The 15,594-nt window shown below is 42.0% G+C and overlaps 2 protein-coding genes across 2 annotated transcripts in view; one reads left to right on the top strand and one right to left on the bottom strand.

Moving 5' to 3' along the window:
- Window positions 1–4,353, top strand: part of LOC134210434 (mediator of RNA polymerase II transcription subunit 24) — a 71,561-nt gene extending 67,208 nt beyond the window's left edge. Inside the window, exon 7 of the mRNA XM_062686481.1 lies at window positions 4,335–4,353. Coding sequence (XP_062542465.1) covers window positions 4,335–4,338 — 4 coding nt within the window. The 3' untranslated portion in view covers window positions 4,339–4,353. The remainder of the gene's footprint in view (window positions 1–4,334) is intronic.
- The window catches only part of LOC134210437 (G protein alpha i subunit), a 56,660-nt gene extending 42,058 nt beyond the window's left edge, over window positions 1–14,602 (bottom strand). The window contains exon 1 of the mRNA XM_062686483.1: window positions 13,932–14,602. Within this exon, the coding sequence (XP_062542467.1) occupies window positions 13,932–14,046 (115 nt within the window). The 5' untranslated portion in view covers window positions 14,047–14,602. The remainder of the gene's footprint in view (window positions 1–13,931) is intronic.
- Between the last annotated feature and the right edge of the window lie 992 nt (window positions 14,603–15,594).

Raw genomic sequence — 15,594 nt, 5'->3', positions numbered from 1 at the left:
GGGAGGAATTTCCAGCTTAATTTCTGAAAAAAGCCCAAATGATTCCCTGAAAAAAGCCTGAATAATTTCCTGTAATAGCTTCTGGTGAAACTCCCGGAGGAATTTCCGGAGAAATCCCCGGATGAATTGTTGGTGGAATTCCTGGAGGAACTCTCGAAGGAATTTTCTGGAAGAATTTCCCCGGGGAAACTACCACAAGCATTCTCGGAAACAAGAGAATTCATCTTATAGACAAATCTCGTCTAGCTGAAACCTTTGTTGGGGTTTGTAGCTGGACCATCATCATCATCAGAGGACCTCCCGGAGAATTCCCTGAGGAGCTCGCAGAGAAATTCTCGGAGGAGCTTCTGGTGGAAAATCTATATAAATTCCTGAAGAAGCCTAAATAAATTCCAATTCTGCCGAAATTCCCGGAAGAATGTTCAGAGGAACTGCCGATAGAACTACCGGAATAATTCTCGAAGGAAATCCTAGAGAAATTCTTGGTGGAAATGCCGGTGGAACTCCTGGAAGAATTCCAGGAGGAATTTTCGGAGAAACTCCTGGAGGATCTCCCAGTGGAAATCTTGAAGTTTTCACCGGAATTCTTTCAGGATTTCATTGCGAATTAATCTAGGAATTCCTCCGAAAATTCCATTGTTGATTTAATTTTCGGTATAATTTCTGTATAAATTTCCGTTGGAATTCCTTGAGAAATTCTTTGAAATTTTCACAAGAAATTATTCGAAACAATTCACGGAAAATTTCATGGAATTTACACAAGAAATTCGATTCGAAGATTTTTCGTGAAATTCTCAGGAATGTTTACTGTCAATTCTGCGGAATTTCCACGGAATATTCTTATTCTTTAAAATTATGGGAAACAGCACGAAATTATTTGAATTATTGCAGGGAATTCTGCAGAACTTATAAAGAAGTTCGTGAAGATTTTCTTGGAGTAAATAATGGTGGAATTTTCGGATCAATTCCCGGCAAAATTTATGGTGGAATTCCTGAAGACACTGCCGAAGAAGTTGCTGGAGCCATTCCTTAAGAATCCCTGATAGAATTTCGGATAGAATGCCAAGAGCAATTGTCGAAGCAATTCCTGGAGAAAGCTTGCATATTGATTTTTCTGCCTATTTTATAATAAATATTATTTCAGAGAGGATTTGTTTAGAAATTTAGATGTATGGTTCTAGTTTTCTTTAATTTATAGAAGATTGCAGGATTTTTATAATAATTGTTATAGCCGATTTTATATTCTTTCTGAATATTGTGGATTTACTTGACCAATGGATTCGAAGGTCGGTTCACTTGCCTATTTCAAACGTTCCCTTTTCCTGCAAGGTTTGCCAATCTCAATAAATGTTTGGTAGATTAACAAGGTTGCTCTTTGTCTATCAAAACAGATGTCAAAACATCGGAAAAAGAAAGAAAAGTCCGAGGGAAACAGCAAAAACCACGTGGTAGACTTGTCAGTTTTGACAGATTTTACTATGAAGACGGGTGTGAAGGTGAAAACGGCGATTTCAACGACCGTTCAAGGAACGATTATTTCGAACGGTCGTGTCCAATAGGGAAATCCACGTACAATACTAAGTTCGTTAATATTTTTCTCACTTTATTTAAAAATATCTGATGTGCAATAAATCACGCATTTTTCAATCCATTATTGTTTTAATCATTATTGTTTCGATTTGGTTTGGATTTGGTTTCATGTGTTAATATTCATGTGTTTTTATAAAACTACTACAAAACTACGATTTAGAAGACCAAAAAAGTTGCCCCCCCCCTCTTCTCGAAATCCTGGCTACGCCCATGAATAAGAAAATTATTTTGAGCTTTCAATAGAATGTCTCTACTTGTCACCTTGTCATAAGACACGTTTGTACAATTTCATTCAATTCCACCAATTGATTGTACCTTTGACAGATACGTATTTCGGCCTCAACAGTAAGGCCGTCTTCAGTGTCTCGTACTTGACTCGACTTCTATTATTGTCATTGCATATCGCGGAGGATTTTCACTATTGATTGCATACATAATTCACCCATATGAATAAAAGCGAAAAATTAGCAAAGCTTTGGAATGAACTTTTGAAATTGACCGAGGAGGACCGTTTATTGGACATTTAGACGTCACAGAAAATTCCCACTATTTACTGCACAATTACTTCCCCGCTTAGGATGGTTTCGAAATCAAATGTGGAGCTCTGGGATAAACTTCTGGAAAAAATCATTTTAACGGATGTCCCAAATTTTCTGGAAAACCGTTTTGCAATTATTGGCGATGAAAGAGGACTTTCACTGTCGATTGCAGACGTAACATGCCATAAGCAATGTTTTCTAAAAAATCGATTGTGATTAACTTTTGGTTAATAAAATTGCGATGCTCTGGAATGATTTTTTTGAATCGGCCCTTTTCATGGAGGTTCCGGATCTTCCAGAGGACCGTTTAGGGGGCATTTTCGGGACACAGAAGACTTTCACTATTGATTGTACTCACAATTCGCCAGGATGGATCGCTACGAAACAATTGCGAAGCTCTTGGACGAACTTTTGGAATTGATCACTTTTACGGATTTCCCAGATCTTCCAGAGGGCTTAAGTTGGGATCATCAGAGCACATATTTGCAAGTAATTTTATGTTTCATAACACGAAACTCTAAAATTTGTTAGCAAATTGAGAAGCTCAAACAGTACCTCTTTAGCACAGGTTCCCCGAGGACTAGAGAGTTCAATATGGATGAGCTTTCGTTTGGTGCCTAAAGATCTAAAATCGGTTGAAATTTGAGTTTTTGTGATCGTGATGAAATCTTGGGTCCCAATGGACCCAAATGCACAATGTGTAACTTATTTCTAATGCATTAGGAAGGTTAACTTAACTATTGTACAATTGGTTTCGTTTCGTTACGATGTATGTGAATGATCCTTTCCTTTGTGAAAAATCCACCATCCTACCTAATGCATGTACAGTAGATATGAATTACACGATTTTTACAACTGTTAACATAATTCTATTTTAAGCATTCTCGCATAATTAACTAACTTTTCAAAACAATATGACCCAGGTGGGATAAAGCCGTTTTATCTGATGTACTTAGTTGTACCGCACTCTGTTATCTTATTTTCTGAGCACTAGTTCCAATTACATGACACACTCCTGTAGGGTACTGAATCAGTACCACTGATACGAAAACAAAACAAACTTGACTCCGGATTATCTTCTGTTCGGTTCTCTTCCATATCGCCTTTTGCTACGCGCCGCATATTGGTGCAAGTGCGCGCGGCTACACGATGGAATACTTCTGAACGCATAGAAACATAAAGCACCACACCAGAGCAGAAGATGGGAGGCGAGCCGGACCGGCAGCAACGTCATCGTGTCAAGTGGCAAAAATTACACTTTGCTTGGGTGGGGTGTGACTGTGGTGTGGTGCCGGAGACGAGACGAGATTCATTCATTAATTTGGCCGGCCGCCGCCGCTGACTTGCGCTTACGCGCGTGGCTTACACATATAAAGTCCGTTGATTTTTGTGGATGTTAAAAGTGGATTAGAGGAACAGTCAATCGTTGCAAAAAAGGAGGAATGTAGAGTTATAGCCGTTGGATTCAATTCAAGTACCCGTAATGATACTTTAAAACAAAGAATTAAGCCGCACAATGTTTCACTTTCACTTAATCACAAAACATATGCAATTGATACATAGTTTTTGGTTCGATTTTTATCAAAGTAAATGTGAGGATCAGGCCAGTAATAAAGTCTCGCTCCGATCAAGATTTTTTTTCGGGTGGGATGGCGGGCATAGACAAGCTTTCATTTAATAACAGTGTAAATGCGAATAGAACACTAAATTGAAAATCAGGCCATGTTCCAGTTGGAATGTAACCCACTGAAGAAGAATAGCGAATGTGTCACTTTGGAGCTTCATTTGAGTTTGATTGAGAAATTTAGGCACAAGTTACCTATGATTCATGCATTCATATATACATGTGGTCTTGCACGAATAGGTTTTCTTATTTCCAAAATCAAAAATTTCCCAAAACGAACCAAAATTTGATTTCTTTTCGTTTCACCATGATATGTTGCTCAACTGCAAAGAAAGGCCCTGTTTTTACGTCGAAAAAGTTCAGCGATAGACACCAGCGACAATAGACAGATTATTCAGGATATTTCCAATTTTTAATTCCACCTCATCGTGCCCTAAATTCGCTTCCCCTCGTTTGATCTTTATAAGGACAGAGCTGCATCCAAACAGAAAAAAAAACGATTGTCCTCCACAAATGGAATTCACCCTTTTTACTCCTTACTAACGAGATCCCCGCGTTTATTCTCATTAATTCCATTTCAGTTGAAGGAATGAATCATCCATCAAGCGAGAGGCATTCCTCGCACATCGAGTGTGCGAAACATCTTTGTTTGTATTACGATATTCATCTGGGTGCAATCATTCGCAGACCGACCACGCGTTGATTGTTTAGCTTAGGAGGAGCCAAACCGAATGACTGTATACGGATTTCGGGATGTAGGTGAATCACGGACGGATCTTCCGCAAATTCGAGTGCAAGCAAAACTCGATAGCATCACGCTATCAGCTTCCGAATCTCTTTTGGCTCGTTTCTTGGAAAACTGGATCAAGCTGCGTGCAAAACTGTTAGTTGGATGATCATCGCCTGTCTACGTGCCTTGGTTGGCGAACGAACGGGCCAACCAAGGAGGCGGTGAGCGACGACGCGACGCGTCGCGCGGGGTGAGTCCGTTCGTGTTGCTTTGTGGAACATTTTCGTTTATTTTGAAAATTCAATTGTTTTGAACGTTTTGGAGAAAAGCTCAGTTACGGGTCCATACAGCAACAGGTCATCGCGCTCGCCAGATATTGGGTCGTTCGCTACTGCGAAGCAATGCGGAATCCCACAAGCGATTGCATGAGGGCAGGGATTACCAGTTGCAGCGGAAGCTTTCGGTGTGATGAAATAGCTTCAGTTCGGTTCCCCTCTTCGCCAACTGACGCATTTTCTGTTTGGTGTCTGGTGGTGTTGGCTGTTATTACTGTTGCTCTTTTCACTTTGGACGGTGAGCGGCGGGGTGTCGGTTTTTACGTGATTGCAGTAGTGTAAGTAGTGTGTAATACAGCGTGTTAGACAGGCATGGTTGCCAGCGTGGAAGGAGATGTTTTGTTTTCATCGGATGTTTTGAAATGTTCAATAAAGCAGTCGTAAATTAATATGTAGTAGGTAGCTATTTTAATTGCATGTTTATCTAGAACTTATAAATTTCCATATTCGATTGCTGGAATTTAAAATTTCAAAAAGGTTCGAAAATTGTAACACCCATATGATTATTAGCATCTTTTGAAAATTTGGTAGTCCTGGCAGAATTTCATGATTTAGAGGTGTAGGCTAATTCATGTGTATAATAAAATTTGTATGGGAAAAAATCCAATTTGTGCAAACCCTCCTACAATTGATGAATTTTAATGAATTCAAATGTTCAACCACTACCGAAACCAGTGATTTAAAATTGATTCAACAAAAGCTCCCGCACTTTTTCAAACAAATGATAAAAGATGGATTTCTTGCATTTCAGAGATCACAATTTTGATAAAAGTGCGTTAAGATAAATTTCAAAAGGCTGTAAAGATCATCAATAATTGAAATTGTTGTAGGACTCAAATTCAAATTGTATAACGAATCAGGTCTAAGAAACGTCCCAGACTTGGAGTCTGACATTGATTAGCTGGTTCACGACCACGACCGCATCTAAAATTACGCTTGTAAGACAGGGGCACATTGAACACAATCACTTGGAATTTCCGAAAACTTTGCGGAGTCTTCGGAAGTCTTTGGGATGCACTCGAACTTATAAGAGTACGTACCGTTCACGATTTAACGACTTTTTATGCGTTTATATTCTTGTAGTTATTTTGAAAATATGCTTCCATGGCATCGGCATCCATGGCAGATTTTACAATTCTGCATAAACAATCCAAATCTGTATTGAAGTCAGGGTTGCCACATTTAAATCCAGACATTGCAATATCATTTGAGCACAGGATATTATCTTTGCTCGTGCAAAGATATGATCCCAAATCATAAAGCGCCCTGGAAAGATATTAGTATTTGACTTGAGCATTTGATGATGATCCTGATAGCCATCGCAATTTGGGTTTTGTTCACGTTGCGAAGACGTTGCTACAAGACGTTGCCAAGCGCCCTCTCTCGTTTGGAAAGGGGTCTCTCACGCAAATGTAACACCAATTTCATCGAAACTCAAGAATTAATCAAGCAAATGGAACCAAATCTGACAAAGGGAAGATACGTTTCTGTGGTGGCTCAAAACTCCTCCTCCTTCTGGAAAGGGGGGCTCCGATACAAATGAAACAAAAATTTCTGCATAACTTGAGAACTAAACTGAGAATAAATCAATTTTATGCGAAACAAAGTTCGTCGAGTCTGCTATTGCTAATTAAAGAATACATTCAACAATGTTTGCTTTTTCTTGAATTGGGATTCGATAATTTTAGGTAAAATCTGGCAAGATTCAATCTTTATCTATTGTAGCCATATACACAACAACTTTATTGGCCCACCCCAGTCAACATAAAATCGTATATGATGCAACATAAAATGCTAAAGTGAAGGCGATATACGTAGATGTTGTATGGGGAAGTAGTTTAAATGCATTGCTGCAATTTTCGAAAAAAAAAGTCAGCGGCCATTAACGTATTGTTAGCAAAGTAAGCGTTGCGTTTTTAAAAAGGTAATAAACTAGTCTACTGTAAGCTCTTTCCCTAACCAGTCGAGTTTTTCTCTGCTATCAGGTTATGGGCCGCTAGCAGAAGTAACCATAGTAACGACCGATCAACAAGCCGAAAATATTTTTTCACCTCAAGACTTCAAGATTCTAAAATCAAGAGAAGATGGCTGGCGGCGTGAGACATTCAAACGGTGGAAAAGGAAATCCAGCCGGCAACGGAAGTAGTGGCGCTGCAGCAGGTGGAAGTTGTTCCGGAAATCAAATCGGCAGAACTGACGACATTCAACCAGGAGGCGGACAAGCAGATGGCGTTTCGAGGTTTCCAGGCGGTGGTATGTCGCTCCACTCGGTGCCGAAATTGAAAGTCGGAGGTTCTGGTCGTAATAAGCAGGTGGCGTTGCTAGCATTGCACAAGCCGATGCATCAGACGGAAGACTGGATCCTGGACTCTGGAGCGGGGCGTCACATGTGCAGATCCCAATCGGCTCTCGTGGCTCCCAAGAAGACATCCGAATCAATCTACTTGGCCAATGCAGCGGAGATTCCTGTGGCGGCTGTTGGAAGCGTGAAGCTCGAAGCCGAAGTGGAAGGTACGTACACCGATCTCGATATATCTAACGTGCTATGTGTTCCAGACCTTGCAATCAATCTTCTATCCGTGAGCGAAATCTGCAAGAAAGGATACCGTGCTACGTTCACTGACAAGGCCTGTGAGGTGGTGCACGCGTCCAAGGGGAACGTTATCGCGACGGCACGAGAGAAAGATAGCCTGTACAAGTTAAATCTCGTTGCACAGAACAATTCGTTTGTCGCAAAACCCTGTGGCAATTTGGAGTTGTGGCATCGACGGCTAGCGCATCTCCACATCGACAGCGTCAAGCGGTTGACATCGATGGTGACTGGTATGGACATCAGTGGTACCACTATGCAGGGTTGTGTACCGTGTGCGGAAGGCAAACACCGAAAGTTTCCATTCAAGTCAAGTGGAGTTCGAGCGAAGGAAGTGCTAGAGCTAATCCACTCAGACCTGCGTGGACCAATGGAGAAGGCGTCACATGGCGGTAGCAAGTACTGGGTTACGTTCATTGACGATGCTACCAGGATGACGTTCGCTTATTTCCTCAAATCCAAGGCGGATGCGTTCAGTGCGTTTGAAGAGTTCAAGGCCTACGTTGAAAACCAGACGGGAAAGAAGATCAAATGTTTGCGAACCGACAATGGACAGGAGTATCTGGGTAAGCAGTTTTAAACATTCCTGAAGAAGAGCGGAATACGGCACGAGAGGACGGTACCGTACAATCCGCAACAAAACGGATCTTCGGAGAGGATGAACCGGACGATTGAGGAGAAAGCACGTTGTTTGTTAGCGGATTCGGGGCTCGATAAACGTTTCTGGGCAGAGGCTGCATCCACGGCAGTGTACCTAGCGAACCGATCTCCGACGAAGGGCAGTCCAGCAACACCGCTGGAAATGTTTTCCGGTAAGAAGCCAGACCTCTCTCATCTCCGAGTGTTTGGTTCCAATGTGATGGCGTATGTACCGAAGGACAAAAGGAAGAAGTGGGACGTGAAGTCCATTCCATGCATTTTGGTTGGCTATCCGGATTGTACCAGTTTTCAACTCATCAACAGGAACGGTTTTCGTTAGTCGGGACATCATCGTACTGTCGGAATTCTACCACAACCAAGAGGTTGAAGAAGAGCACAGCCAAGACATCGGTGTGGATGTTATCAGCAACAAAGAGGACGAGCCAGTTGCAGTTGATCTGAAGGATGACGATATTCCGAACGCGGAGTTGGAACCGGAAGCAGAGGAAGAACAAGAGGTCGACCAGCAAGGGGTACAGGCAGTTCAACCGTCCGCGCTCCCTTCGCAACTTATTCGAGACAGTGATCATCCTACTCCAAGGCGCAGTGAGAGGGAGCGCCAACTACCAGACAAGTATTCTGATTTTAGGGTCACATACAGTGTCCTTCCTCAGATGCTTGATTCTTCACAGGATTGTGGCAGCCAAGCGGGACGACGCAACTCACCTGGAAACAGCATCGCGCTCCCGTCACATTCCAAAGAAGAAGATGTTCGTCTGCAACAGATTTCTGAGCACAGTGACTGGGAGCGCTCAGTCGGAGGCAAGTATATCACAGCTTCCATTAGAAACAGCAAACCTTCGGAGTCGAATTGTCCACAGAGTCAAGACGATCCAGAAACCGTTCGGGAAGCGCTGGGATGGTCCGATCGAGATCGTTGGATCGAAGCGATGGAAAGCGAGATGAGTGCGTTAAGCGAAAACGGCACATGGCGTATGGTCGACCTACCCCCAGGGCGGAAAGCGTTGAAGAGCAAATGGCTCCATTGGGCAGTACAAGGCGCGACTTGTGATCAAGGGTTGCTCGCAAGTAAAAGGCGTAAACTATACGGACACCTACTCGCCTGTCGTTCGCTACGCAACGGTGCGTTACCTACTTGCACTGGCGGCGAAGTTGGATCTGGTGGTGCATCAAATGGACGCAGTAACTGCCTTCCTGCAGGGCGATTTGGACGATGAAGAGATTTTCATGGAACAACCGGAAGAGTTCCGTGATGATCGAGCACCGACGAAGGTTTGCAGACTACAGAAGGCGCTGTACGGTCTGAAACAGGCCAGCAGAGTATGGAACCGGAAGCTGAACACGAAGCTCAAGCAAACGGGTTTCAACACCCAACCAGGCGATGGCAGATTTTAATACAGTTCTGCATAAGAACCTTACAGAAACTGTATAATAATTGGGCATATACAATTCTGTAATCTTTTTATACAAATATTGTATTAAAATAATACAGATTTGTATTATTTTAATACAATATTTGTATAAAAAGCTTACAGAATTGTATATGCCCAGATTTTATACAATAATTGTCAGATTTGTTTTTTGGGTGAAGCGATCGAACCATGACACGTGCGTCTACTATCGGGTGGTGGCAGGAAATGTCGTCATGATTGCCTTATACGTGGACGATTTCCTGATTCTCTCGAAGGATCAGCGGTTGGTAGACCAGATCAAGTAGCAACTATGTGCGGAATTCAAGATGAAGGATCTGGGACCGGTCAAGCAGGTGCTGGGATTGCGTGTGACCAGATCGGAAGGCATTGTGGCAATCGACCAGGAACAGTACATCGACAAGTTGTTGGCGAAGTTTAATATGGTCGACTGCAATGCTGCACAAACTCCCCTCGACGTGAATCAGCGGCTCACCAAGGAAATGTGCCCTGTAACTGAAGAAGAGAAGGAGAATATGAAGAACATTCCGTACAGAGAACCTGTAGGAGGATTGCAGTTCGTTGCGCAGTGTACCAGGCCGGACGTCAGCCATGCGGTAAGTCTGGTCAGCAGCTTTTGCAGCAACCCTGGACCGGCGCATTGGACAGCGGCGAAGAGGATACTTCGGTACTTGAGAGGTACGAAGCACGAAAAGCTTACGTACACACGGACCGGAGAGATGAGTTTCCACAGCGATGCAGATTGGGGCAACGATCCCAATACACGACGATCCGTAAGCGGGTATGCGTTCCTGGTGAGTGGTGGCGTTGTCAGCTGGAATTCGAATAGGCAATCTACCGTTGCACTTTCGCCAACCGAAGCGGAGTACATGGCTCTGTCAACGGCGACTCAAGAGGCCATGTGGTGGAGAAGCTTCCTGCGTGAGCTTCACGGGACGAACGGTGCTTTGGTGATCCATTGCGATAACAAGAGTGCCATCAACCTGGCAGAACGTGAAGTTGGCTACTCGGCACGTAGCAAGCATATCGACATAAGACATCACTACGTACGGGAGCAAGTCGAAGACAAAACCATCAAGTTGGTCTTCGTAGCATCTGAACTTCAAGCGGCGGACTTTCTAACAAAATCGTTATCTGGCCCGAAGCATACCGAAGACAGGAAGAAGCTAGGAGTTATATAACTTTACGCTTAAGGGGGGATGTTAGCAAAGTAAGCGTTGCGTTTTTAAAAAGGTAATAAGGTCGAGTTTTTCTCTGCTATCACGTATGTCCCGATTCAAAGTTCTCCAACAGTATGCGCTCGACCTGAATTTCATTACTGTTTATCAGTAGGGTAATGTTGTGGAATAAATTCCAGTTCTTATTTTGCGAACAACAATTATCCAACCAAAAGATAATTGTCTTCAGGTCAGCGTACTTCATAATAACTTTGAAAAACAGCTAAGGTAAACAGGAGAACGGTATGAATCACGAATTGTACCAGGTGTATAAAGGGCTGGATATTATTAAGCTTATACAACACGGCAGACTACGGTGGGCTGGTCACGTTGTTCGCATGCCGGAAGAACGTCAAGCGAAGATAATATTTAGTAGAGAACCCGGAAGAGGCCGCAGGCTTCGTGGAAGGCCGCGTACACGATAGCTTTTTGCAGTTGAAGAGGACCTGATGGCGCTCAATGTTCAGGGCGACTGGAAGCGATTGGCCCAGAATCGAGTCCAGTGGAGAACGATACTTCATTCGGCGTAGGTTCATCGAAGGGCTGTAGCCCATCAAGTATCAAGTAAGTAACATGTGACATTTATGCGTCCGAAGGCAGTCTACGGAATTTATAAAACATTGTTTACAAAATAAGTTACGACCAAATCGCAATCGGTCCGAAATAATAGTTACTGAAGAATTACAAAAAAAAGGATCATAACTATGACAAAGAATTTTTGTCACTTTGATTGAATTTCCCGAAAAACAATATTTATTGAAATTTTCATTTGATAACTTCGAAAAGCAGGCGATGACTTTTGGTGCGAAAAGTTGGCGATAACTTTTCAAATCTTGCAAACGATTGATAATAAAACAAAATTATCATTTTAATGTAAACCTAAATAATACCAATTTAATGTCAACAATGAAATTCAATCGGTTGTTGGGCATTGTGTATCGGTGTTATGTAGGAAAAATAAGTTTAAAAGTAGCATTTATCAAATCTTCGAATCGAGATACAATTATCGAACGATTCTTACTCTCTAGTTTTTATCAATTGATAAATAGACGAATCCAAGTAAAAATAAGAAGAAGACAAACGACGGTGTTAACTTTGACAGATCCTACAGGACAGTATAGGGAGATCATTTTAAAATGCTTATAATAAATTCTAGACAAAATTTAATTAAAATCTGATTGATGTATGGTACGGAAAAAGTTCCGAACTGTATGATAGATGCATTTTGGGATAATATTCAAAAAATTGAGATAAGCTTCCAGATATGTAATTCAGAACTTTTTCCGTACCGTACATCAATCAGATTTTAATTACATTTTGTCTAGAATTTATTGTAAGCATTTTAAAATGATCTCCCTATGCTGTCCTGTAGGATCTGTCAAAGTTAACACCGCCGTGTGTCTTCTTCTTATTTTTACTTGGATTCGTCTATTTGGAAGCGTGATCGCTTGAGAGTGTTGTTCATTGTTTATTTATCGATCATCCTTTATTTTTATCATCCTTTTCAAATTTTGGTCTAAAAATTATATATCACCAGGGTTCCTAAGTTGAGTGAGGAGTACAGGATAAACATCTAAAACAGATTCACCCTGAGCTTGAAAAACGCTTGTTTTGGTCTCATCGAAAAGAAAAGTCCAAAACCTGTACATTATATACAGCTACGTAGTTCAACGTCATCTTTGCGTATAACCTGGTTGGACTGTACCTTTGAGTTTTTGGCTCGAGACAGGCACGAACACTGTTGGGTGGATAAATCAGGGTTTATCATTGTTCTCAGCAAATCTAGCAATTGCTTCGATTAGAAATGGGCGATACCGATACAACGCATGGAGTATGAAATATCGATACTCCAATTTATTGATCTTCGATATTTGGGAACTAAAACTGCCCGTAACTTATTTCATAAACAAACATTGGAAGACGATTTCCTTTGAAAACTACGGTATGTCTCCGATAGAATAAGTTTTACTCTATCAGATAAGGGAATTAAGTTTTGGAGAAAATCGCTTGCATTCTAAGGAATCCACAGAACAATGTTTGTTTACAAAATAAGTTACGCCCAAATCGCAATTAGGTTTCGACATCAGTTATCATTTCAATAAAAATTACATTAATATGAAGCGTAGATCTTTGTTTTATCGGCACTGACGAAGCATTTTTTTTCGTATCGATATATAGAAAAATCAATGTTTTTGCTTCGATATTTTGACACTCAAAACATCGATTTAGCAGTATCGATATTTTTTTTAATCGACTGCATATGTAAATAGGTTACACAATCGTAAATATTCCATATGCAGGTACAGTATACCCCCGTTGATCCGACAAATGTATGGCCGGACTACCGGGGTTTCTCTCGATAATCCGACTGTCAAATCTATACAAATGAACCAACACAAAATCACCGCACAAAAAGACAAAGAAATTGACAGCATAATATGTTTAAATGGGTGTTTAATCCGAAAAATTCTTAGCGAGATCCGGACTAACGATTCGTCGGATTAGTGAGGTCCGGATAAGCGGGAGGATACTGTATTACATACGATATAGTAATCATATTTGGGCTACCTTTATAAGTAATCATATACAAGTGCGATAAAAATTGCGATATATGCGATCAAATATATATTTTCATATACGATCTGTGGTTGACTGGGTTGTAGAAATGCCTATGAAGACAATATTTACAACGCTTGAATTTCGTCGAGATAGTCTAATCATTCGTGAACAATGCAATCAAGCAATCCATAAGACAGTTGCGATTAGCTGACGATTTTTGTTTACTTTGATTTTTTGACAGATTCAGACCAGACTGACACAACGATCCAAAGAAAATTGTTAAGCCCGATCAACATCAGCAGTTACTTTGCTTCAACTGCGTACACAGTATCTTTTGATTTCGATTGTAAGTCCCATCACCGAATGTCCTCATAGATAGCCTAATAAACAAACTCTGAAACATGATGGAACTTCTTCCAGCACGGCAACACTGGTTCTACTACACCGAGATTCATCGCGTTGTCTGTATGCGTGCGATCAACTGTCAGATTGATTGGGTGTGTATCTGTCTGTTAACAGCTACTCGTCTGTCTCTCCAACGTATCCACCGTCCCTCTGAACGACTTCCTATCCGTTGATGACTAGTCTCCCCGGAAGATTCACCGGGATTGTCGGTGGCCCTCTGGAGTCCCAGTTTCCCAATGGATAAATCTTTACCTAGTAGAAGCAGCTTCACTTCGCTGGCAGCTCGCTCTCCATCGGCTCGAAGGGCTCGGTCAATGTTTTTCGACCGTTCGATGGCTTCCTTATCTCTACTCACTGCACAACCCATTTTTGCTACACTCTTCTTTCACCACTTGTTCGGCTTCTGGCACCTCTTGGTGGTGCTGGCTGCTGGTCTTCTTCGCCGCCACACTCACTCACTTCTTCGATTCACTACCACACCACGGCTTGCACTGACTGGAAATTTCACTCGCTTTTTGCTTCGATTCCTGGTCGCGCGGTGGTGGTGTTGGTGGCAGTTGTTGTAGGTGCCCCAAGCAGTAGGCTTCAACGGAGACCTAGCACTTCGGGAGGTTCTCTCCGCTACTTGGCACACTCCGTGGAACACACTTGTTGAACACTGTTACGTTTGCACCGTTTTTCCCAAAAGCACTGACCCCAGCACTCTCACTTCCGGACGGAGTAAACTAAAGAAAATAATACTAAAAAGGCTGGGAACCAAGCCCAAAACACTCCCGGGGAACGACACTGATGATTGCGCGGCGGAGAAGAAGAAGCACAGGAGAACGATACGCACAGAATTTGACGACAACGACATCAACCAACAGCGACTGCTGATTTCGCTTCTCTCTCGCGGGACTCGCTTTTCGCTACTGACTCTGTATTCTGCCTGTCTGGTTGGACTGCCAAGATTATTCGCCTTGCCTTGTCTAGTCGGTGCGGGGATGTATGTGTTGTGAGTCACAGCTTTGGAAGCTTTTGGCTTTCTTTCGCCCCTCGTTTAGCTGTGTTTGTCACTTTTTGTTCGCTTTAACGGTTTGGCTGCGTTCGTTTTGTTGGAAACCCTGCTAAAAGTTCACAGCGAGATATATACTGTGATGATTGATTCAAAATGACAGTTCTATATGATGGTATTATAACGTGTTATAACTATCACGTCACTGTTTGTCTATGAATAATATAACCACAGATAACATATTGAAAATCTTGTGTAAACTTTTGAACTGATATACGTTTACTCACTATCGCCATCTACTCAACTGATTGCGGAAGTACATACGGACGCAACTGACTAGCAACCATCGAACGCAGCCAATACGTTTGACAGCTGCATTTGGGCTGCGTTTTACACTAAAATGATCGTCGCGCCATCTCCAAATGATTGCCAATCATATTGCTAACGTTGAATTCATTCGAATCAACAGTTGCGGACGTTTACACACGTATCGGATACCAGCTTCAATATCTGTTATCTGACGCAACTGACTAGCAACCATCGAACACAGCCAACACGTTTGACAGCTGCATTTGGGCTGCGTTTTACACTAAAATGATCGTCGCGCCATCTCCAAATGATTGCCAATTGTAATTCTAATGTTGAATACATTTGAATCAACGGTTGCAGATGTTTACACACGTGTCGGATACCAGCCTCAATATCTGTTATCTGTGGCACATACGATCATCACATGATGAATGCATTGACGAATGCGACATGAAGAATGAAAGATGCGACATGCGGAAGAATTTTTTTTATGAAAACAAAAGCTCACAAGCATTAGAGGGAGAAGAATTGAGTAAAGCTACGTAAAGCTTTGTTCACAAACTTACACGGGAAGAATTGTACCGTTTATATTTAATTATCAAATGGTCAATC

Source organism: Armigeres subalbatus, chromosome 2 (assembly GCF_024139115.2).
Source record: "Armigeres subalbatus isolate Guangzhou_Male chromosome 2, GZ_Asu_2, whole genome shotgun sequence".
NCBI classification, from domain to species: domain Eukaryota; kingdom Metazoa; phylum Arthropoda; class Insecta; order Diptera; family Culicidae; genus Armigeres; species Armigeres subalbatus.
This window is presented reverse-complemented; position numbering and strand designations above follow the sequence as displayed.